Source organism: Clytia hemisphaerica, unplaced genomic scaffold, assembly GCF_902728285.1.
Source record: "Clytia hemisphaerica strain Z4C2 unplaced genomic scaffold, Clytia hemisphaerica genome assembly, whole genome shotgun sequence".
Lineage (NCBI taxonomy): Eukaryota > Metazoa > Cnidaria > Hydrozoa > Leptothecata > Clytiidae > Clytia > Clytia hemisphaerica.
This window is the reverse complement of record NW_027103625.1, coordinates 119,675-145,546: the sequence shown is the minus strand read 5'-3', so window position 1 is coordinate 145,546 and position 25,872 is coordinate 119,675. Positions and strand designations below refer to the sequence as shown.

At 34.6% G+C, this 25,872-nt stretch overlaps 1 protein-coding gene across 2 annotated transcripts; it reads right to left on the bottom strand.

The window, feature by feature from the left end:
* Positions 1-1,378: 1,378 nt before the first annotated feature.
* On the bottom strand, positions 1,379-25,791 carry LOC136802463 (myotubularin-related protein 4-like). 2 transcript variants are annotated; one of them, XM_067059193.1, is made up of 16 exons: positions 25,266-25,790; positions 24,481-24,714; positions 23,133-23,254; positions 15,367-15,449; positions 14,153-14,349; positions 12,509-12,605; positions 9,410-9,523; positions 8,983-9,143; positions 8,352-8,471; positions 7,623-7,734; positions 7,128-7,323; positions 6,468-6,650; positions 5,750-5,920; positions 4,283-5,386; positions 3,763-3,947; positions 1,379-3,179 (listed from the first exon to the last, which is right to left on the bottom strand). In XM_067059193.1, exons 1-16 carry the CDS (start codon positions 25,342-25,344, stop codon positions 3,053-3,055), a joined length of 3,285 nt encoding a protein of 1,094 aa, XP_066915294.1. In that variant the 5' UTR covers positions 25,345-25,790; the 3' UTR covers positions 1,379-3,052. The 2 variants fall into 2 exon arrangements, with proteins under 2 accessions (XP_066915294.1, XP_066915295.1); XM_067059194.1 differs by having other exon boundaries at positions 3,103-3,179; positions 3,754-3,947; positions 25,266-25,791.
* Between the last annotated feature and the right edge of the window lie 81 nt (positions 25,792-25,872).

The following is a 25,872-nucleotide window of genomic DNA, read 5'->3' as shown; positions in this document are numbered from 1 at the left end:
GAGATGACCAGTCCTCAGGCAGCTGAACTGAACGGACTAAAAGACAACATATCTATCTGTCTAATCATTTTTCATATCTACAAAATGTTTTCTTAAGCGAATGAGCATCTCGCATTCGCGAAAAATCCAAAGGGACTTAATACGAATGATTATATTCAGCCTTCAGATGATTGATATGATCGAATCTACCAGCGTGTCTCGGTACAGTTTAGTTTTTCTGAAAGTTTGAGCAGCGAACGGCACATGGCACCCTCTAGCGTACCACAACATGCGAGTTAGTCCGGGTTATGAAAAATTCGAGTTAGTGATAGTGGGGTGGATACTAGTATACTGCTATACTAGTTATTCCTAAATTTCAGAAATATTTAGCTCAAATTTTTGGTCGATGTTCTTGTTCCTGTAAAATTACTTTGATGAAAAGCATGTGTTTTGAGAGATTTTAGAGGTTTATCACGAGCATTTTGAGGATATCTAGGATATTTTGTCATATTTAAGTCAAGGATTTGTCATTTTAGTTCAAAATATTTATCATTTTCATTTTGTACTTTTTAGTTTGAACTCTGTCAACACAATATCAATCAATCAACTTCAATACGTTATTGTGTGCGTGTTCCAAACCGACCCTTAATCTGTGTCCAGCCTGCCTGCCTCTATTCCTGGCTAGCTAGCCTGCCTCGAGAACCCGCCCGCAAAGTTTTAATCGGGGTTTTGATAAAGGCTTGCAGGGTGTTCTTATTTTTCAACAACATGTTCAAACTTTTCTTTTTATGATGCTTAAGTTTTAGGGCACAACTTAGACGCTCTTTTGATTCATATTCGAAATACTTTTACCCTTAAATTGCTTAGAGTTAGGAAACTTCAGTCGCCACTTCAGGCTTTAAGGTGGTTATTAAAACGTTCTCATTTTTAAAATTATTGAGCCACGATATTCTTACAAAAAAGGGTGAACTACTTATTAATTGAAGAAAGAAAGGTTTTATTGTTAAACTCTCTTTTGCTACAAGAAATTCTATGAACAAGAAATAATGACATACTACAACTGAGAAAACAAAAACAACGAAACAAATGAAAATAACTAGAAAACAAACTATGATACAGAGTTACAAAATGTGGAAATATGAAGTGCTTAATGAATTCGAATTTGGGGTTCTATTACCCTTTTTTCATAGGATTTGTGTTTTAATCCTGTAAAATCCAAGAACTAAATCTAATCAGAATGCTGTGAAAAATGTCAGGGAAATGTTGCTTCGAGGTTTACTAATAATGAAAGAATTGGAGATTCATTAGAGAATGTAATGATATGCTGGATAAGGTGAAAAAACTGCTAGGGAGCTTACCCAACGATTTTAGAAATTGTTAAAAAATGGGTCAAAGTAAGTTACATTGAAAACATTTACAATTTATTTTCCTAAGTAATTTGTCAGAAAAATTCATATGTACAGATTCATTTGTGAACTATAATAGGACAGTATTTTGGAACGACAAAATTGTACGATACACCCTTCTTAAGAAACACAAAATCAGCAGGTCTCGTTTTCAAGTAGAATATTTACTTCAAACGACTGTCACACATGTTTTCTCTTAAAAGATGATCGCTACATCTTTTGGTAGAAAAGTGTAAACTACATCACTTTCGAAAACGAGACCCGCAATTATTCTGTATCTCGACACCCTTGTGTCACAGACCCGCTGAAAATTTCGCCCCCGGTAGGAAAAAAACCCTGGAATTTAAGCTCCACTTGGAAATTGACTTTGATTTCATCCCCATTCAAAATTCAATTTAAAAATTGCACTCCAAAACCATCCCCCCTGGATTTTTTAACCTTAGAACAATAAAATTTTAATCCTCACTGAGGGAAAAAGTTCCAACGGGGCTGTTAGATAGGGGTTTATCTCGAGACGGGTGAGTTAACCAAAAAGATAGAATATCTCTAAAAAAGTGAATTTAAATAAAAATCATCGCATCCTTGATTGTATGTATACTTAAAAGATGGAATTTCTGACCATAGGGGTGTACACATTGAGTTTCAAGCCCGAAGGGCTAGAGGTCAATCTTTGGTAGGATTTGAAGCCAACAAATCCTACCAAAGTTGCGCAGCCTTGAGCGACCCGCCTGGTTTTTACACAAATGACAGATTGAAACTAAAACTTACCGCTTAATTTCGAAAAATATATCACTCGAAAACAAAGGAATTGCTAGATTCAATCCGTCATCAAAAATACGGCGCATATTTTAAGGCTTCAATTTTTCTTGCCTGAGAAAGGTTAGAGATTGACCTCTAGCCCTTCGGGCTTGAAACTCAATGGTTGTACATCGGATATTCATTTGGTTTCTACTTTAAGTCTCAAAAAATATTGACCCCGAAGATAGGAATTAATGATTGGGTCTGGTCCATAAACTTGTTACATATTACTACAAGAAATTTGAAATTTTTTAAATTAATTTTTTTCTTATCTACAGTATTGACACCTACCTCCAAAATATATTTCATTGTTTCAGTTTCAGAATTGAACAACCAAATTTGATAGAAACGAACTGAGCTTTTCCAAATTGTATAAGTCATTTCTTTATAACACCTTTTTCAGTATAAGCATCGCTTCCTTTTTAACCACAAAAATTGATTCTAAACCAGTTTAACACACAATTTCTAGGTTAGATGTGCTGCTTTCAAACTCCTGCGTAAACAAGTCCAGCACCTCCCGTGAACATACGTTATCTAACAATCAACCTTCCGATCTTTTATAACGTTAAAGCATTTTTTATTGAAACATCATTTCGAATCTCACCGAAAACAGCAGACCTTTTATCAACTTGACGCTAATGTATTGAAGACATCTTGAATCAGTATGTTATCAATCTCTGGAAGAATTATTCGATTCGTGCCAACCTTTTGTTTTTTAATCGTCTCTTTCATCTTTTTCTTTGATTCGAAAAATTCGCGGATTGTCCTTTCAGTAACACCAGGATCAGACAGGCGCGTCCTTTTCATTGGACTTTATATCCATTCACTGAATGATGACTAGCACATTTATCCATTCATTTTAAGGGACCTTAAGTTGGCTGGTGAGACAGTGACTCGTAACATTTAGCACAGACACGCACAGGAGTGTAAAGTTGTTCCTCTGGTACACTGATCGTATGATTGGAGCATGGATCACAAAACACACCACCGCATTTTCTAGAATGGTAAATGTAATTATTTCATTATTTCTCTTGCAGAATTTTAAATTAATTTTAAATTAGCTCCATTTTAGCGACAAACCCGTGGTCTAGTCAGGTCATTTTTAGTTTTTTTTTCCCTAAAGCAGTTTCTCATTGCATTCACGCCATTGGCTGAGTTTATCAATGTTTAGGAGGTCATTTTTGAAAAGTCGATCACTGTTTTTTGTCTAAAATTTAGATACCTCAGGATCTTTAGTCTACTTCTATGAAACCTTCCTCGATTGAAATTTTAGAGACCTACGAGATAGCCGCTTAAAAAAGACTTTTGAGAATTATGCGCAAGCTTTGTTTTGTTTTGTTTCACAGTGGTTGTACCGCAGCGCTATCCAATTTATTGCGCTATATGGCATATTTGGTTGTGAGCAAACGTTTAGATTGTTGGCAGTAAGTTACGAACGATTTCCCAGAGAACAGCGAAACTACAAACCTCACTCACCGACAATGATGTTTCCGGTACATTAAATTAAAAACTTTTAGATTGTTGTCAGTAAGTTACGAACGATTTCTCAGAGAACAGCGAAATTACAAACCTCACTCACCGACAATGATGTTTGCGGTACATTAAATTAAAATGAAAGCCACAACTCGAACAATTCTGTGTCATGTGGTCCGGTATCCAACGAACAGGAGTGACGTCATCGAATTGTACTTGTTCCCAGCCCTCTTCATTACTGATCGAAGATAATGAAGAGCGTTCGCCGTTGACGGAGTCTGGTAAAGATAGCTATGGAAGATGAAGAAAAGAGTCTATTATTGTTTCGATTGTGAGTTCATTAATTAGATTGCTTTTTCCGCCTTTACCACACTTCTGCTTATGGAATTTCAAGTTTTTACTAATTTTTACATACTTTTACTGAACAATCTCTGGGCTTGCATCAAGCTGCTCCGGCCCATCATTCTCTCTGGTTATTAAACACAAAAGCACATGGTTGACCCTCCAGTTAGCAGAAACCAACAGAAAAGGCCAAGAATATCAGTTAGATTGAGAAGGAATTGCCTTTTAATCGGAGGATTAAATGTGCAATATTATAGAAGAAAAATTTAGTAAAGTGGACTTACCATATCATCCTGTAGCGTTTCCAAATTGACTCCACCATCACGGAAAATCTGTTGTTGTAAATACAATCTAGCCTGACGTTCCAAATCCAATTTCTTTTGAAGCCTTTGCACCTCTTGGGCGTGTCTTAACTCAATGTCTACTAATTTTTGCTCTAAAAAATCATAACAACGCGTTAAACCGTCCTCGTCGATAAAACACCGGTAATCTTGCTCTTCCGCTGTATCAGCCGGTTCTAAACTGGGATATTGTTTGGCGACGTCCGTCGCTACACAAACGGAAGACGCCATAACATCGGGGACCGATTTAGTCCGAACAAGCCGGTTCAGAGTAGGTGAATCCGGCGATGAATGTACACGCCTCATGTTATTAGCTCGGTGTTCTAACGACATAGAATGGTCCATGTTGATCGCATTCAAGCATAAATCATCTAAACTCTTTCGATGTGCGTTTGGATCGGTCCCCGTTAAAGTCCGACAACTATCCGTCATTGACACATTTTCTAGTGTCGTGTTATGTGTGCCGTTTGATATAATACTTTCTTGTGAGCCGTTTTGCTGACAATCTAAAGATGTATCGGTATCATCCGTCGGGACGTCATCAGGAGTGACGTCATCCTGCGTAGTCACGTGATTTTCATTGTAACTTGTTTTGTCTGTTTTCTCAATTGAATTAATAGAATCTAATGTATTTTCGTTTTTAATTGAATGATAAGAGCTGTTCCCAGATTGGTTATTAAGATATCTATTGTTTTTTGAATCGACTGACGAGGAGTTGTTATCCTCCTCGCAACTGGTGCTACCATTTTGAACATGAGGGGTATCACCATTTTGAATATGGGCAGTTTCACCATTTTGAACACACCCGCCATTATGATAAGTTTCACTATCATAATTATTGTTCGATTTAGTTGGGCATTCGCTGTTCGCCTTCAAGGAAATATTTGTGCCTAGACTGTGAGCTGTGCCATTACAATGGCCGTTCCGTCTAAACCGTTGACTTGATAACGATTCCATGAGGTTTGTCTGTGATGAAAAGTCGATTTTGCCCATAAAAACGTTGTCCCATAAGTTCAAACAACGCACTCGATGGTCGGGATACAATACCTGTTGGAAAATAAAAGAGGAGAGTGATAAATGAAAGTCAAAGGACAAATGACACCTACTTCATTGTACTTTTTCCGATGAAAAGCCCTGTTTATCACCGATAACAATGAATTTTATTAATTTAAGAACTCAAGAGGGTTAGACATCGTAATGTACAATAGGTAGGTTAAATGCCCCTACGAGTTGAGGAAGATGGAGTTCCATCCAATTAAACAATTTTCATGTTCATTCTGCTTTGTCAGCATAGAGGCGCGCCTCCTTTTTATATCACATTAAAGGATAGCTTTAAAGGGGGGTACGTGAAACGGGAAAAATAGAATTTGAATCGAAAAGTTGCTCATTAAGAAGAAGTACCATCATTACCTTAGTGCTATTTTCGTCGAACAAATAATTATTGAAATCTTTGCGCCCACTAAGCAACAAATCCCATACAGACTTAGTGTGAGTATGAACTTTCAAATCTCTTCGTTCTTTCAAACTGTTACAAAGGAAGGTGCCATACAAGCAACTGTAACTATGATGCAACAATTTGATCTACAAAAAGAACAGAATATATTCGTAGACCCTTACATCTCTGATTCCTAATATTTCAAATTTGACAAGACACTACCATTCTCAAAAGTGTAAGCCCCAGAGTGCAAGCCAGAACAAAAGCCAAAATTATCGGCTGTAAGAGTCAAATGAGATCTTTGAAGTTTTACTTTGGCTTAACTCTGTCTCATACCTTGTATAGCATGACAGATAATCTTTCAAAGTGCACCGTACCTTGAAAAAAACGGGACTCTCTAATAAACTCATAAAAAAAATAGAGGTTGGCGCTTCAACCCTAGCAGCAAATTTGAGGAATAGGTCAATGAATTAAATACCCCATTCAACCTTTAACGCCCTAAAGCCTAAAGGGTTTGGTCCATTATACTAATGGTATATGACGTCAAAACTCCTTGCCCGTGAGAAAATCGATACAATGAGTTTTAAACATTTGGCGTTAACCCTATCTGGTAAACCCAAGCCCAGTCTACCCGAGCTAACAAGGATATGTGCATTGAATTGAAGGATGGAAAACCAGCAGAAAATCGCCTACCAAGAAGAATTCGTTGAATTCGAAAGCCGATGGGAATTGTCTCATGACTTGATGAATAGCATCTAACCATTGAAAAAAGACTGGACTCCGCTCATTGTGGTCCCGTTCCGTACTATGTCCGCACCGGTCCGCAAATTTATGTCCGAACTCAAGCCATTCACGCTCAACCAGAACACGGAATCCCTGAAATTGATGAGAAAATAAAAAAACTAAAAAAAAGAACGAAGTTTCACATGAAATCTTGAAATTTCTAAATATTTTGAATACCTATATTGGGTATTAAGAAAGGATTTTGTTTTGTGTTCATGATGTTTGTCTTCCAGCTTTCGCTTCTCGCCTTCTTCACATCTTCACCACTGCTTAACAGTAATAAATTTCATAAATACTAAAAACTATTTCGTCCTTTCGACCTTACGCCCTAATTGGGTTGTAAGATAAAATATTGTCAGTACGCTTATGACAGAGCAACCTTTTGTAGTGACAGGTAGTTGAAAAACCTGGAAAATAAGAAATGACAGAGCAACCTTTTGTAGTCACAGCTAGTTGAAAAATCTGGAAAATAAGAAATTGTGTGCGGAGGTACTGTTGTCCTGGAGACAAAAATGACAAATCGCTTATTCTGTAGCTAAATTATGGAACAGGTAAAAAAGTTAAACACACCTTAATAGTCCTGTAGTATGGATCCAAGAGAAGTTGGGCAAGCGAGCCAAGCTGAGGTGTACGATCCCATCCATCAGAACAATGTATGAGCGTTGATCGACTTTCGACATCGATCGCTTCCACGATTGTGCAGGCAGACTTGATCAATAGAGAGAGATTTTGTAGCCACCTCGTTGCTTCCAAAGCTGAATACCAACTGAAAAATATAGGTTAGAAATTCAAACTAGACAATGATATGGTCCCTGTAAGAGCTAGAAAAATCAGAAAAATAAATCCGTCCGGCAATAAAGATTGGAAAAAATAGATCAATTTTGAAAATATCGAAATTAGGTCAAATTAGTCACGTAAAATCTACAGAATTTTACTTTTTTCCTCCATTTTAGTCCTGCTTAGGGTCAGAGGGTCGAATGTCGTTCAGCACATAACTGTCGGTTTGCAACCGTACACAATCTATCAACAAATTCAAACAGCTGACAAAAAGTAATTGTTACATACTTGCTTTGTTCTTGACCAAGTAAACAGAGGGCGCGGACGCCGTGGAAACTCTTTCGGATGGCGTGAATATTTGGTAGACCCATGAATTGTATCTCACAGTTTGGATAATATTCTGAAAGAGAAATGAAGAAATGTTAAGTGTGAAAAAATAATCGAGTAAGCAAATTTTCATTTCAATTTATTACAGTTCCGTATAAACTTTGGATTTTAAAGTGGCCATTTCCGGTGATTTGTGGAAAGGAATTGAAAGGTAGATTCTTATCTTTAGGGATAAGGGTTAGGGGTCTCTCTAGATGGTAAATATGACATGACTCCTTTAATCATCAATTGGGTTGCCAGAATCTTTAACATTTTGGTGTATTTTTGATTTGATAAACCAGTTATAATCCAAATTATTTCTCAAATAAGATCACGATCAGTTCTAAAAACCTTTGGCGTCGAAAGTAATTCATGATATTCATGATCCAATGTTTTTCTACGGAAAGACCCCGGTTTTAGCCAGTAGTGGCAAATTTAAACTAGACAAAAGTTGTATAAAATTTCCCACTACTGGCAAAAACCGGGGTCTTTCCGCAGAAAACATTACGTTATGAAGATCATGAATTAAAGCATTTGATTGGATAGGTCAATCTTTCCATAAAGTTTTTCAGTAAGGGATGAAATATCGGAGACTGCTTGTTATTCACTTTCAGTCCCAAAAGAACACCTTTATTGGAGAAAAATAATTACCTTGATACTCGCAACCACCTCCTTTAGCACGGTTGGCCACAGCAGCTGCGTATGACCTTGCATCGACCAATAGAAATGAAGGCGCGTGTGACGTACACGAATCTTTCATGTTCACATTCACTAAAAGAAAAAATGATGAGATAGGTCACACTTGATGCGGGCTTACTTTTAACAATCGATAGCTAGAGTCCATTAGCTTCAAGTAAAACCTTTTTTGCTTCTATGACGTGCAAACCACACTCTCATGGTTTCCACAAGGTTTACGAAGTAAAGTTTAACTAATCGATATTAACGGTTTCAACGGTCCATCTATTCTTTCAATTTTGTACACTACTGTTATTGATTGGTTATCGATTTTTTTCGATGGCGTTTGACGGGCGCTGTAAGGTTGAAGAAACATTAGCTTACGCCTGGATTATGACTTTCTCTGTTTACTTGTGCACTAGAAGATGTCTCAGTGGCTTAAATATTTATTAGCTCTCCTTATATTGATTTCTTAAAACCACTTTTTTAGATTTGGAGGTTTTGTAAATAATAAGGATGTTGATTTCTACACATCTTCCTACTGGAAGTTAAGTCAAAAGTTGTTCAAATTTACTAGAAATAAACAGATATAGTCAACAAACAATACCTGACAAGCTCATGTGTTGAATATCAGCCACTTTGGAAGAATCAAGTTTAGCAGCTTGTGCGATAGCCGACAATAATGATTCATCTTCTTGGCAACGCCAACCAAACCAACCCAATTCTGGTTGGCTGCATCGTGCAATCACTGCTCCATTTTGTTGACTCCTGTATAACGAAAAAACAACGGTTAAATATTTTGGTAATTTCTACAAATAATCTCCGTTTCTACGACTGATAGAGATACTTATATGGAGAGATACTTAGGGAAGCCTCACCCTCTCGCGGTTGAGTGACGTCGAAATTCTGTATCGGAACGGCGATTGTTTTTTTGCAAGTATTGATTTGACACAGAATTGTATTAAGTAGTTTACTAATAAAGTTCTAATGAATCCTTGAAACCGATAATAAAACGAACAAGAAAGTAATCAAACCTCCATACGACGGATGGGAAACGTTTCAGTGAGCGAAACCGTGCAATGGTCTCCAGATCTTTATCTGTTATCCATTTGGGAACGATGTGATATTTGGGGTATGTTTCACAGATCCTAAAAGAAAAGGTTATTTTAAAACCCCTATATCAGTTAATTCCCCGACGGAGGCTTGTTCCCTAGGAGAACTAAAACCTTTGCTACTACCACTCCACAAAAACGATAGCAAGTTTATTTTCCGATTTGGCAATGATAAAGCAAACAAAAACAAGTGATACTTTTATGGACCTACCTGGTTATCAAACTAATCAAAATACAAAAAAATAAAGAACAAGTGATACTTTTATGGACCTACCTGGTTACCAAAACTAACCAATGAACATTGAAAAAATGAAACACATAAGACATAACTGGTCAAAATACAAAAATATATAAAATGAAAGCATATCTATTGGTAGAAATTATCAAAACTATTGAAAAAGTAAAAAAGTTATTAAACGCTTTTCTTTATAAAAACAATACACTATCAGAAAAACGCACAGCTTAATAAAGAAGGTTTCTAGAAAACAAAAACGGCGATTTCCGGCATTTTCGGCCGGAAAAAAAATTTTCTCAAAAAATCGAACTCTGTCATGTTTTGAGTATTGCGCATACGCATCTTTCTGCAAAAAATCAGAAAAAAACTAAGGATGAAAATTCGAGAAAATGTCAAAAAACCGGTTTTTCCGGCATATTCCCGGCATATTCCCGGCATTTTCAGCCGGAAAAAAATGTTTTTCGAAAATCGGGCTCTGTCACATTTTAGGTATTGTCATTTTGCATCAGTGTGCAAAATTTCATAAAAAAATATAAAGTACAGCTCGAGAAATTCAAGAAATACTGTCTTTCCGGCGAATATAGGTTGTTCCGGCGATTTTTTAATAGTTCCGGCTTCAAAAATCAATTCTATTGAAAATTAAAATATGCTTGATGGTGGGCATTGCTATTAATAATGTTTTTGAATGAAAAAACAACCAATTATAAGGAAAAAGTCTAATGAAAATTCAGAAAAACGGTGATTTCCGGCATATTTCAGGCATTTTCTGCTGGAAAAAATTTTTTCTCAAAAATCGGACCCGGTCATGTTTTGGGCATTGTTAATACGCATCTTTAAGCAAAAAATCAGAAAAAACTAATGATGAAATCTCGAGAAAATGTCAAAAAACCGGTTTTTCCGGCATATTTCCGGCATTTTCGACCGGAAAATTTTTTTTTTCGAAAATCGGGCTCCGTCACATTTTGGGCATTGCCATTTTGCATCTTTGTGCCAAAAATCAGAAAAAAATAATGAGCCAATCTCGAGAAAAGCTGGTAACAGACGGACGGACGGACAGACGGACGGACGGACGGACGAACAAAGGTTAATTTATAGGACCTCCAGGTAGGTCCAAAAATGAAAGCATATCTATTGGGAGAAACTATCAACACAATTGAAAAAGAAATAAAAAAAGCTATTAAACGCTTTTCTTTATAAAAACAATCCACTATCAGAAAAATGCACAGCTTAATAAATAAGGTTTACAGAAAACTCAAACCATCGCACTCTACCGTGACATTTTCTCCTTTTAGAAATAATAATAAAAATAATAATTTGGCTAAGAACATCGATCTATGCTTATAAATAGTGATTCTTATAGATAAAGATTCGTTTTCAGCCAAAAAAATAATAAGTGTTTCTAGAAAACTCAAACCATTGCGCTCTAAGGTGACATTTTCTTTGTTTAGAAAAAATATTAATGAAATAATAATTTGGCTAAGAACATTGATCTATGCTTATAAATAGTGATTCTTTTAGATAAAGATTCGTTTTTCAGCCAAAAAAATAATAAGTGTTTTTAGAAAACCCAATCCCTCCACCGTGACATTTCCATCTTAAAAAAAACTAAGAAAAATAATAATATGGTTAAAAACATTGATCTATGCTTATTAATAGTGATTCTTATAGATAAACATGCGTTTTTTGAGCCAACGAATTTTTTTTGCAAAAATCTGCTTGAGCCATCTTTTACCTATGATGGTACCCTACTTTCATGCAAAAAAATCAGAAAAAATTAATGATCCAATTTTCCACAAAGTCCAAAAAACCCGTTTTTTAGCCGTTTTTTGGCCCAAATTTACCCCCCAAAATTGGGGGCTCCGTCACATTTTGGCCACCACCATTTTGCACCTTTGTACCAAAAATCTAAAGATTCCTATGATTCAATCCTGAGAAAAGTTGGTAACAGACGAACGGACGAACGGACGGACGGACGAACGAACAGAGGTTAATTTATAGGACCTCCACCCCACCGGGGTAGGTCCAAAAACTAGGCTTGCCAAAGATTTACTTTTTGGTAGCAAGCTAGATATTCTTCGCTTATTTTGGAATGCAAACTTGTAAAAAAATAACCTAATCCCATTTTGAAAGCTTTTTTACTGATTAATGATGCTTGGACAAGTGCGCGTGTTTCCTTTAATTAATTACCAAAACATGAATTAAATAAATTAGTATTAATGCGACCAAAACAAAGAGATACGTTAAAACATGAATTACAGTCTAAGAATCTGAATTACTGACGTCAACGTATTTTGATCGATCAGTCAGATATAGAGAAAAGATTTTCTATTTCCATCGAGTAGGCGCAATATTCCCCTAACCAAGAAGTTTTCTATACAAAATTACAGTTGACGCTCTCTAATTCGACGTTCTACTATTCGATAGGTTCCTTTATTCGATGAAATTCAAAGTTCCCGTCAACAATAAACTGTCATAAACGACGCTCCCTTATTCGATAAAAATCCAATTCCCCTTGAAGATCGAATTAGAGAGCGTCAATTGTAGTATAATTATTAAAGATGAGGAACACATTTCTTAGATTTCTTAAAACTATGACGAGAGATGTAACCGACAACTGAGGAAGAATCCGGATTTTTTTATTTTTCGCGAGGACCAAATTTCGCTAAAATGGCCAAATTTGCGATTTTAATCCACTGAACGCAAACGTGAAAGGGAAGCCAATTATCAAAATTACTAGATACCCTGTAAACGAGCTGACCTCTGTTTAGCATTTAATTTCAACTCACCCGAATTTATCATTGATCTCGGTGGTCCGCCAAATACTTTTAGTGTTGAAGCCGAGTCGTTTGATTTCGTCAACGTACATCGAAGCTTCGCATGATACTAAAAAACAACCAGCAAAGATTAGGGAGAAACTATTAAGAATATCGAATAAAGGTATCACAGCTATGCTAAAAAGATCCCTACTATTATTGTTTGCCAATACAAGAAACTCTACAAGTTCTTTGGTGGTTAAAAACTTTTTCTCTAAAACTAGTTCGCTGAAATTCGCCAAACGTATCAAAACAAAACAACTACCTCAAGAAAAGTACAAATGATGAACTTCAATAAGTCAGTAGAACAAAGTAGCAAGTAGTCTGGGGAAAGAAACGGCGCGTGTGCAATCACGTGACTTAAACACGTTTTTTTAGATTGCATATTGTACATAGTTTTTATATTCATTCTTAAAGTATATTCAGTAGCGGGAAGACGTATAAAGTTTATATCTTAAATGTCCTGTAGAGGGTGTATATCTTCTCCTCGTAGAGTGCTCAATAAGTAAATAGAGCGTTATTATAATAAAGAGTTGACTCAATATCTTTGTTTCAAACTCAGAGTTTCATGGTGCAACCGTCCCGTATTATGAAGACGCCTGAAACGATCCGGGCACAACCATAAATTCGAGTACACGCCTAAACAAAACAACAATCGTCGACGTAAAAACAGAAAAAGAAACATCATATGGTTCAATCCACCGTTCAATAACAACGTTTCAACAGATATCGGACGACAATTCCTGAATCTTGTCAAAAAGCACTTCCCCAGAGGTCACAAATTCAATAGAATCTTTAACAAGAACAGTATAAAGGTCAGCTACAGTTGTATGCCAAATATGAAATCGATAATCAACATGCATAACAAAAAAGTTTTGTCTATCAACGAAAACACAAACGAAAACCAGACCTGTAACTGTACACAGAGACAGCTATGTCCCGTGCAGCAGAACTGCCTGGTAAAAAGTATCGTTTACGAAGCAACAGTCACCAGCGATTTACTAAACTACGGAGAGAGGAAATACATTGGACTTTGTGAAAGTACGTTTAAAAAAAGATTCACCAGCCACAAGTCAAACTTCAACCTAGAAAGATACCGCAACAACACAGCTTTATCCGCTGAAGTATGGCGTATCAAAGACCTAAACGGCGAACCAACCGTATCCTGGCGAACCATTCGCAAATCCAAAGCATTTACCCCAGATACCAAACGATGCAATTTGTGTCTTGCCGAGAAATTCGAGATCGCGAACTATCCTGGCAAGAACTTACTGAATAAGAGATCAGAAATTATTGCCAAATGTAGACACAGACGAAAATTTCAGCTTGATATCTTTGAACCACCTGATGACGTTCAAATGTGACGTCATAAATATTTTTTGAAGACAACATATTGTATTTTATTTTCTAACGTTATCTCATTTCACTGAAGATTGGTGCCTGTGCACCATGAAACTCTGAGTTTGAAACAAAGATATTGAGTCAACTCTTTATTATATTATCTTAAATGTCCAATGTTTCTAACGTTTTTACTGATACTCATGATCCAGAACTATTAAGAGTTAAGAAGATTTTATAAAATCAGTTACTGATATGAAGGTGGTATAGGGTTCTTACTTTGACTGCTCTTTGTTTTCTTTGGAGGATGTTGTTTAGATGTTCTCAAAGAGAGACTTTCAAAATTCATCTCTTCATTCTTCATCTGTGAAAAGTATTGGAAAGCGAAGAATTCATCCACTTTTGTACACGACGTTTCATTGGACGTGATCAATCGTGAACATTCGGTGCAATCTTCCGTTGTGTTGAATGCAATTCTGTAAGAAAGGTGTGTTAGAAAAATGTCACCAAACAGCCTTTTTTAGAATATTCCCCATGTCATAATCTCTGTTTAGGAAAATAACCTCAAAATGATAGCTGAATGGTGAAAACTTTCGGGACTTTTTCGTTTTATCTTCAGACACCGAAGTGTGGATGCGTGAAAATTAAAAACAAATGCCTGAATGCGTGAATTGGAAAGCTTTGAGTGAAAAAAAATGCATGAATTGCGAAAAAACATTGCGTGAATGCGTGAATTTGGGAAAAAAGTTTGCGTGATAGCGTGAATTAAAGGTTCGCTGAAAGGGGGGGGGGCTTGTGAATGTTATGCATACTCGTTCAAGTCTCAAAAATAATAATTAAAAAAAAAACTCCCAAGATATTCACCGAAGAACATGCCACAAATCAGTCGAAGCGGATCAATTCTTAAAGTGAAACGAAAAGTTATCCATAGCCCCGAATCGTCTCATCTCAGACGTCTTTAAAAAACCCTCCTGAAAAAGCATTCAGGTTTAAGGAGAAACAAAGACAGTATTGAAAAGTTTGAAAAACAAAAGTTTGGATGAGATGATCACGAATACAGTAGTCGTATATCAAGATAAACTAAAACTAATTTTAAGCATTGGATGGCTTTAGGGGAAAACAAAAAACAAGTTTCAGACAGTGTCTAAATTTTCAAAGATCTTGATTGGCTAGTCAAAGTCACGTGGTTGGTCAGTTATTCCCATATTAACCTAGAATCACATGAGAAAGCGCATCTTATTAAAAGATTGCAAAGGTACAAATCTATTGCACCACCTAAACACTGGCAAACACTAGTTTTCCAACAAAAATAGCAATCAATGTCTGTTAGTAATTTCCCGACGACATAAATGCAGACCCCATTTCAAGGTTTTGTTTACTTTTCAGATGAGGAGAATGTGTTTGTTATTACCCAGCCTACAACTTTTTTTCCAGGAAAGTTCAGCTCTAACAAACATAAATTGTGAACTACAAAAAATCTTTTCAAAACTTACCTTAAAACTTTTCCATCTTTACAGTGTACATGGAGACCATATGGATCTCGCATTTCAACATATTCGATCAATCGAATGGGAAGCTGAAACGATCAAAAATGAAAAATCATTACAAGGCCATTAAAATTTTTATAGTTTCATCCAGCCTATAGATCAGGCCGAAGCAGAATTAGGACTTATCAGCACGATCTTTTCATCTTTCATCTTAGGATTCGTAACAATTTTGAACCCTTTAAGTTTAAACTACAATGAGACTTTAAAATTTTATGATTATCTCTTTCAGTGATTCAACCAAATGGTCGTTTGACCGCATAAAAATCCAATCAACAAGTGATAATTTTATGGACCTACCTGGTTATGCATTTAACACATATATATAATTGATATCTACGTGAGCATGACCGTTAAACAATCATTCAGAACACAAATAGTGACGATCTATTAAAATTAGTCGTTTGTTTCTTATTAAAAAAAAACGTTTAGAAACCATAGAGGTATAAAGAAAGACAGGAGATGAATTTGTCGGTAATTGGTCGTTAAAGTCTTTAGATTTCTTTTATGTAATAAGTCAAAAGAAATTCTAGGCTCGCTCGATGAAATACGACTTTTTAGTAGAACTCAAGTTTGCTCTGAACATTCTTACTATCAGCATAGAAGATTTCTAGCCTTCTAATATACGAGAATAAAATAAAATTTGGCTCCACGAAATAAGTTTGCATTCAATTTTGCAATAAATTTTGTTTTGAAAAGATATTTTCTCCAGCCAGAAAATAAAAAGTTCTTTTTAAGCACACACAATTTCAGACCCAATTTGTAGACAAAAAGTCGCTGGAGAATTTTGGAGGAAAGTATTAAGCAATAGAGTTCACCTTGAAGAAAATGTTGATCGAAAAATCTTGTCATTTGATGAAGGATTGCAAAGTTTACAGGCCCTTTTTAATCCAAATATTTTCTTACACCAATGTCAGAAACAATGAATCTCGTCTCATCTTATTTCCAACACTTAAGTTAGCCAATAAGATTTCACCTATCAACAAAAGAGCTTATTAAAAATGCACGATATATGAGATTATGAGCATGCATACCTCGTAAATTTTTTAATCGTAGGGTGAGCATGGTTACAATAGCATACTTCTTCTGTTTCTTTATACCTCCATGTAGAAACCAAAATTTCATGACCTTAAAATATTCTTTCATATTCAAGACTTCGTGAGCAAAAAAACTTCCATCTCATCAAAAAATTGAGTAATTTGGCTAAGAACATTGATGTATCCTTATGAATAGTGATTCTTATAGATAAAATAGATAAAAAGTCTTTTTTACAAAAATCTGCTTGAGCCATCTTTTACCTACTTTCATGCAAAAAAATCAGAAAAAACAATGATCCAATATTTCAAAAAGTCCAAAAAACCCTTTTTTAGCCATTTTTTGACCGAAATTTTTTTTCGAAAATCGGGCTCCGTCACATTTTGGCCACCACCATTTTGCACCTTTGTACCAAAAATCAAAAGATTCCTATGATTCAATCCTGAGAAAAGTTGGTAACAGACGAACGGACGAACAAACACAGGTTAATTTATAGGACCTCCACCGGGGTAGGTCCAAAAATCATCCAATTGTGTCTAAATGACATAGTAGCCAAATCATTTTGGTGTTTTTATTCAAAAAATAGAAAGCAGAATAGACTGCTGATCAAATTAACTGCTTTTATTATTTACGACGATCAAAAATATTTACGACAATCAAAAATATTTACGACTCTCGCGTCACTCGCGGCTTTTAAGAAAATGTTCTCTCTTACTTTACTCTTCATACGCTTTACACTTATTTACGCTTCATAGTAAAACCTTTTAACTTTTAGCTGGTTGATCAAATAGTCAGAAATATATAGAAAAAATCAATAAATGATCTTCTTCTTTGACAAACAAAGGTGTTTCTATAGACTAATGATGAGATCTTACGATCATCGAGAATAAGTGGTGGTCCAAACTTTCAATTCACAGACACAACGTAGAAGTAATTAATCTAATAATGATTCCAGATGGCCCTCTTACACAAAAAGCCCTGTGTATTTTCAGATCGTCAAATGGTCAATAAAAATATATTTGAGAATTAAATTGAAGAAAGCCAACCTGAAATAATCGGCTAACAGAGAAAGCCATATCAAGGACATCAAGACATCATACATTTCACACCCTTTTGTGTTTTTCCTCTACAGAATGTTGAAATTTTTCACTCTCCCCCTTTCACGATCTTGATCTGGGCAATTAATCTTTATGCACCTTTGACTATTGCATTGTACACTAACATGTAGTTCTTTAAAAAAATGTCACTTCCAGAGAAAAAAATAATTTGCTAATTCTCCAAGAAAGACAATATCTGCCATTTCATTTGAGGAAGAAAAAACATGCATATGTAAACAAAGTGACAGAAGACTTTCTGTTTAAAAGTTGAAAAGTTCTCCCCCCCCCCAGAAAAACTTTGTTGCACCTTTTTGAAGAAGAAACTGCGATTAAATAGAAGACGTAAGACGTATATAAAGGTTGCATCACTTGTTCCGGGTTCGGAGATGTAATAGTAAGAGATTTTATAACAGTCTTTCGATACAATACAACAAGACTAGACAACGCCCCCTTTTACAGACATCACTGTGGTCACTTGATATCAAAACAAAATCACTCAAGAGTAAATTCTTTTTGGTATAATTTTACAAAATGTTATCAACATGTACACCCAGTTTATGAAAACACTTATGCGATAAACAGCTTATCTATTAAGCATCTCTAAGCATCTACTCGTTAATGTAACATCGACAGTTGTATAATACTGTATCAAAAGGAATATAGACGTAGAAAATTGATACTATGTTTTGCTTTAGACTAGATCGATATAAATTCACGTCTCGACAATTCTAAAAATTATTTGATCAGCCTCTTTTTGTTTTCATTTAAACTTCTAAAATTTGATACCTTTTGAGAGAAACTAGACATATGCCTCAACTGTTAAGCCTATGAATAAACTCTGGGTATGTATACGTTATCGTTCGACATCTGCAATTTGAGCTTTGAGCTAAGCTCATTTGACGTCAATCGATACTTCGATTATCAGCCGGATGGAGAGAGATTGACATATAAGTAAAGGTACACTATACTTCCCTAACACGTTAGCCGATTGGTAGTGTGAAGGTTTCGATCACAGACTTGCACCACAATGGACTGTGTTCCAATCCAAAGCACTGCCAGGCAGGGTGTTAGGGAAATATGGTGATAGACTCTCCACGTTCACTAAAAATCTGGGTATAGCTGGAGAGATACGAAAATAGGCTTTCGTCCAGGACCCCGTTAATCGTTAAATCATTTGATTAGTAACGCGATATCTTTTTCGATAACAGCCCTTAGCCTGTGAGAAATCAAAATATCAGAAGTGTCAAAAAATGATTTGCTGTGAAAATGTCTTCATCTAAAATATTCGTCTCATTTAAAAGTTACTGGATCGTAAGCAAAAAAGCGTGTGTTTTTAAGAAATGGTGACTCTTATCAGTAGTAAAATATAATCAATATGATATCTCTAGTTCCCATTGCATTGCATTGGATTTCTCGGAAATCATAAAAGAGTGAAATTTACGGAATATCATTGGATTGCATGAGACTTTTCATATTCTATAAATGACTGCTATAAATTCTATAAATCGCACGATTTAATCTTTCAGTAAAATGGATGGTGCTGTTTCATTTTACACATGTTTCAAATTTTTAAGAAGAAATTCATGCTCAGAATATATTATGAAACAGTTATATTGAATGTCTGACAGAGCATATTAATTAAAAGAATTCATTGCAAACTAAAAGTTGGGTCCTGTGAATTTATAACTGTGATTTTCATTGATAGACCACACGTGAGTTCGGAAATAAACTTTCTGTAAATTTGAAAGGGCCATGTGTTAAGAAAAATGTCACAATTTTCAGAAATTATGCTTTACTTTTTACTATTTTCATAAATTTAATTTTTGATATCAATCCACTTGATATTTCATAAGTGTCGGAAAATCCCCTAGAATTAGGATGATTTGTGATTGTTAGAAAGGAAATTGTATAAAAAATCAAAACAAGCCTTTGAATTCATTTTAGGAAAGTAGAATTTTGAGTTTTGCATGATTGACAAAAATAGCTAAGAATACACGTTTTTTATAAGAACAAACTATATAAGAACATAGGGCTTCGATGACAAAAATGTTAAGAATAAGTTAAGAACATTTTAAGGCTTCATAGGCTCTAAAACACCTAATTTCTTAGGAAATCGCACAAAAAAATACTCACAAAATGGCGAAATTAAGAACATTCTAAGAACATTTTTACGCTTAAGACTCAAAAAATTAAGAACAACCAAAGGATTCAAAATTTTTGGATGTTCTTACAAAAAAACGTGTAATAGTTGAAATATAATATCTTGCGTATTTCAAAACTTGTTGGGTCATTTATATCATTGTATAAATCGAATCAAAAAAATATTTCAGTTTATTTACTAAAATTGTAAAAATACATAATTTGTCTGTTTTTATAATTTTCACTTTGCTTTTTTTATACCTGATAAACAATGATGAAAAGGTCAATAAAAAGTTAGAAAAAGGTCAATAAAAAGTTAGTAAAAGGTCGAGATCTTTTTCAGATGACCTAAAAACAGTTTTCAGAAATCAAAATAAGTTTAATAACAAGGTGAACTTCTGTCAAGTCTGTGTGACATTTGACTTTCTAACGTGCTGAGAGGTTAAAAAAATAATAATTTTTAAATCTGAAATGCACGAAAGCACAAAAATGTTAAGAGCCATTTTTTTTAAGAGTCTTCAGGGTGTGATACCTCATCCTCTTGGATTTTAATGAAATTTTGACCAAATGATCCATCACACAAGAAAATAAGACCCTGAAAATTTCACCTTGATATCTCAAGTAGTTTTGAAGATACAGCGTCTCAAAGATAGGCTTCTAAGCGGAAATTGACCCCTAAAAATCATGAACTCTGGTGGGGAGCAGATTTTGAAAGCCAATGAATTTTTATTCAAGTACATTAGAAAGCTGATTTACAGTGGATTTCAAGAACTTTTTGTAGGGAATCAGAAAAAATCAAATTGAGTCTCCAAAATTTTCCCCAAAAATCTCTAGCACCTCCTGTAGAGGGCTTCAAACTTTGTGTAATCTGGGTTTGGAAGCCACTTTTCTGTCTGCTGATGGTCCTGAGACTTTTTTTGAAGCAAACTTTTGACCTGGAGTGGTTTACTGGTGGGTTTTGGCCACAAAAAATAAACATTTTCAGGATTTCTATTTTTGCGTAACCGTCAAAAATGGCCAAAAAAATTGCTATTTTGGCAGATCTGGAGCAAAATTCAAGATGGCGTATCTTTTTGAACCCCCTACAAATTTTTTTGAAACTTTCAGTAATGCTTCCTTAGTAGGTCTAGTCTATAACCTCAAAAAATCTCAGTGGGGGCTTGAAGTCTCTTAAAGATATGATCAATTGAAAATTTGCTTAACTTCGTTGTTTTTTCCCTCCTAAAATGCTAAATCAGGCCCACTTAAGGGCTCTAAAGGTAAATTTTTGTCAAAATATTGGTTGATCTTCTCTAGCCAACTAATCATTGGCATTAAGGAAACAACTGTAAAAAAATTCAGGTCATTTCCATTAACAGATGGTATTTTATGACTGTTTCTTTATTTTTAAGTATAGAATATGTAAAAAAATGGGACTGACATCTGGCCTTTCCTACCATTCCAGGGTCTATATTTTCAGGAAAAGCCTCAACCTTTCACAGTTTGGTAAATATTATTCCTAAATATAAGCAGGTTACTTCAACTAAATGGGTTTAACAGTACTTAATTCCTATTCAAAAACTTTTAAAACTCATTCAGAAATCCTACTTTGACAATAATTTGCGCTTTACCGCAAAATTTCTAAGTCCAAGTGTCGTGATTAACTTTAGACTGTCCAATATCTCTATATTTGTGCACACTGACAGCCTTACTTGTTGATTCTTAAATAACTAAGCAACATTACTAGGGTGATATTTTATGAGATACTGCAAACAATGATGTTTAAATCTTCTGGACAAGAAATATTGGACAGTCTAAAGTTAATCACGACACTTGGACTTAGAAATTTTGCGGTAAAGCGCAAATTATTGTCAAAGTAGGATTTCTGAATGAGTTTTAAAAGTTTTTGAATAGGAATTAAGTACTGTTAAACCCATTTAGTTGAAGTAACCTGCTTATATTTAGGAATAATATTTACCAAACTGTGAAAGGTTGAGGCTTTTCCTGAAAATATAGACCCTGGAATGGTAGGAAAGGCCAGATGTCAGTCCCATTTTTTTACATATTCTATACTTAAAAATAAAGAAACAGTCATAAAATACCATCTGTTAATGGAAATGACCTGAATTTTTTTACAGTTGTTTCCTTAATGCCAATGATTAGTTGGCTAGAGAAGATCAAACCAATATTTTGACAAAAATTTACCTTTAGAGCCCTTAAGTGGGCCTGATTTTAGCATTTTAGGAGGGAAAAAAAACAACGAAGTTAAGCAAATTTTCAATTTGATCATATCTTTAAGAGACTTCAAGCCCCCCACTGAGATTTTTGAGGTTATAGACTAGACCTACTAAGGAAGCATTACTGAAAGTTTCAAAAAAATTTGTAGGGGGTTCAAAAAGATACGCCATCTTGAATTTTGCTCCAGATCTGCCAAAATAGCAATTTTTTCGGCCATTTTTGACGGTTACGCAAAAATAGAAATCCTGAAAATGTTATTTTTGTGGCCAAAACCCACCAGTAAACCACTTCAGGTCAAAAGTTTGCTTTAAAAAAGTCTCCAAGGACCATCAGCAGACAGCTAAAAGTGCTTCTAAACCCAGATTACACAAAGTTTGAAGCCCTCTACAGGAGATGCTAAAGATTTTCGGGGAAAATTTTGGAGACTCAATTTGATTTTTTCTGATTCCCTACAAAAAGTTCTTGAAATCCACTGTAAATCAGCTTTCTAATGTACTTGAATAAAAATTTATTGGCTTTCAAAATCTGCTCCCCACCAGAGTTCATGATTTTTAGGGGTCAATTTTCGCTTAGTAGCCTATCTTTGAAACGCTGTATCTTCAAAACTACTTGAGATATCAAGGTGAAATTTTCATGGTCTTATTTTCTTGTGTGATGGATCATTTGGTCAAAATTTCATCAAAATCTAAGAGGGTGAGGTATCACACTTTCTTTATTCTGAAGATTTTTAAAAAAAATGGCTCTTAATGCCTTTTTTGAAAAGGCGATAGTACTAAAACTTACTATCCAACTATAAAAACAACAACATCTTTTAAAAACAAAGTGATTTCACCAAAGTCAACCTTCTTAAATTGTGGTGCACTTTACCTGGTCTAAATTAGGCTCAAATCTTTTTTTGCTATCGTTGATTATAAATTTTGCAACAAAAACAAAACTTTTAAGTTTTTTTAATCAAAATTATTCGCAGAATATACTTCTTTAAGAACTTCCCTAAAAACTTTGTCTAAAAAGTCTGTCTCAATATAATCTGCAGCTGAGAGAAAAAAGGTTATAGCTTTTGATAGAATGCGAACTAGAAAGCGGTTTTATGCTTGTTGAAAAGACAAATAGAAGTGGAATATTATCAAAAAGAAAAAAAATCAAAAAAATATATTAAAATGAAGATTGACAATGAAGACGAAGGAAATCTTGGGCAGACTTTAGAGGTTATAGTGAATATACACTTACATTGAAGAAGAATTGGTTGCCACTGACGAAGAGTCGAAAATTTGTCAAAAAAACATTGCCATCTTTACCAGTGGTCTTATACTCTACAAGTTCCCCAACCAACAAGTCGAAAGGCATTACATCTGAAAATGAAAAGCAAGCAGAGATGGTCATTTCAAAGTATACGGAAAAGTACACTTGGAGATGTGACCTGTGCTCATTTAGAATCGTCGAGTACTATATTTCACATTCCAGTACATAATTGGTCCTTTCATTTTTTTAGTGAGACCCCCTTGGTGCCTGTTTTTTTCCAATCGAAGTAGCGACACCTATTTCACAAAATTAGCTTAGAAAAAGACTATATTACCAATTGATTCAAATATCATTAACAAGAAAAGATTTAAAGGAGGACTATTGAACACATGAATTATTTGGTATGTCTATAAAGACCGTGAATATTTTTGTTTCCAGACAGACAGATGCATGAATTATAAATCAGCAGATAACTAGATCCGTCTCTGGGGGGATAAACCAGCTTCTTTGTCTGATGTCTAATCTAATCTTTAAAATCTGCATAATTCCCGTATTGTATTTTGCAGACTGCCAATTATCTTATCTTAAACTCAACACAAATCAAACTTCTTAGAAATCGAATATCACATTTACATTATAATGTATTAATTTAATGTATTAAACTAAGCAAAGAAAGTATATTTTTATTAGTTCAAAAGTTGGAAGATAAATAAAATAAAAAAATGGAAAATGCCTCTCTCTTAAAAAATCAATACAAGAATTGTGAAAAGAAATAGTTTGCAAATCTTTACATAGTACCAAGAATGTTTATTTACTGATGAAATCATGAGAAATCATGTGAGATATTTTTTGTTTGTTATGCATTCGAACAGGGAAAATTTTCGATTCTTTCAAAATTACCAAAACAGAAAGCTGTTTTTGAAAACTTTTAGAAGCGCTATTTTAACGACATAAAAATGGGTAAAGGTTATTCCAAAAATGACAAGGAAAAATTGACCATACAATTATCCAAAACATGAACCCTCTGAAAACACGCATTTGGCATCTGTACTTTGATTTGGCAAGGATAACTGGCAGCAACAATTTATTATGATTGGTTTTAAGCTGTAATAATCAAAGCAGGGCAATCTTAAAATACCCAATAAAAAAGGATGAGAAATACATTGGTTAACCAAGTGACGAGACCAAGGTTTGAAAATCCCTGTTTTTTAACACTGCTAAAAGAATGACTCAATTTTAGCTTTTCAAGCATTAATCCAGATGCTTAACTACCTTCAGCTCAATTAAAAAAAAACAAAAAAAAATTATAAGCATAACCATTGCTATCAGCACTTACCCAGACCTCTCTGCCTTCGATCCAGATTACCAAACTCCTTTGGATAACCATTGGAGGTGATTCCAGTGCTGCAATGTCCATTTCCATTGTGAGTTGAAGTATCCACAGTGGAATCCTCAACATGGTAGCCAATGGCCGCTTCAGTCAGTTCTTTGATTCTCTTTCTCTCTACATTGCACACTATGTCTGACGGGTTGGGTGACACATCTGGCAAGCTCATAACAAAGCTTTTTTCTGGAAAAATAATCAAAATAAACGTGTTATATTATACTTATAGTTTTAGAAAAGTGTTTTATAAAAAGGCTAGTGTAACCAAAATTCAAAATGAAACATAACACATTTCATTTTGTGAACGATATTTCGACCTCTTACGTGTCTTTTTCAAGTAAAAAGTTTCAGCAAAATACCGTACAAAGGTTCCTACAAAAACGGACTTTTTCTTGGTTATTGCTTTTAAAATCACAAACAAACACCATTATCAACCTTTCATTTATCAGGTGTTTCAGAAGAAAGCGTAATATTATCATCATTGGAGCCATGGTAAGGTAAAAAGTATACATCTATTTCCAAAAACCTATTCTAGCAGTACTGATAAAAGTGTTACTCCTACTTAGATTACAGATTAGCTTAAAAACCAGTATTTCATGCAAAAAAAGATACAATATTTCTCTCAAAAGATTGTATACCCCACGCTCATTATCATTCATAACAACATACTAATAATAAACTATATGCTCTGTTCTTTTCTAACTACCATAATTATCAAAAAGTAAGCTTAATAATACCTGATATTATGATTTCCCATTCATTTTCAACGAGTTTGGTTGTTAAGAGAGTAGAGGTGGCATTATTCAAATATTTCATAGTTGTCAAAAAGGGGCGTTTTAAGAGAAAGAGAATGCTCTTAAATCACAATTAATTTATCGCAATCATATGTCTAGCATTTTTAAAACCATATCTCTTCTAATACACTCTTGTGTTATTTTGTTTTCTACACGTTTTTCATCTCATTTGATTTTTGTAATCAAACTGATTGTATAAACTTTCCATATAAAAACACAGTGATTTTTAAATGCAATTTCATTCCACCAGTTTGTTTTTAAACAAGTCTGAACAGATCAAACCATAAACATAATCACAACGCTCCTTTAAAAAGCAAAGCAATCAGTTGACGTTGTTGATATTGTCTGTTGCGTATTATTAAAGTTAGATAGATTTGAAACAATGTGCATGTAAATGGCTCATTTCCAAGTGTGCAAATAGCTTTCCTTTTCTCTTTACAAAAGAGGAGTGATTAAAATGCTTGACAATTATGTGAAGCAATATTTATATGGAATACGTCACTATTAAAGTTCGTAGTAAAGAAGGGGGAGGGTGAAAGGCTACACTTGG

What these genes read in the sequence shown, in the direction of transcription:
- LOC136802463 (XM_067059193.1), bottom strand. Translation starts at nt 25,344, where the DNA reads ATGAAATATTTGAATAATGCCACCTCTACTCTCTTAACAACCAAACTC. An exon ending in CTTGGTCAAGAACAAAGCAA is followed by an intron (nt 7,324 to 7,622) that starts GTATGTAACAAT and finishes TATATTTTTCAG; the next exon opens with TTGGTATTCAGCTTTGGAAG. An exon ending in CATACTACAGGACTATTAAG is followed by an intron (nt 6,651 to 7,127) that starts GTGTGTTTAACT and finishes CATCAATTTCAG; the next exon opens with GGATTCCGTGTTCTGGTTGA.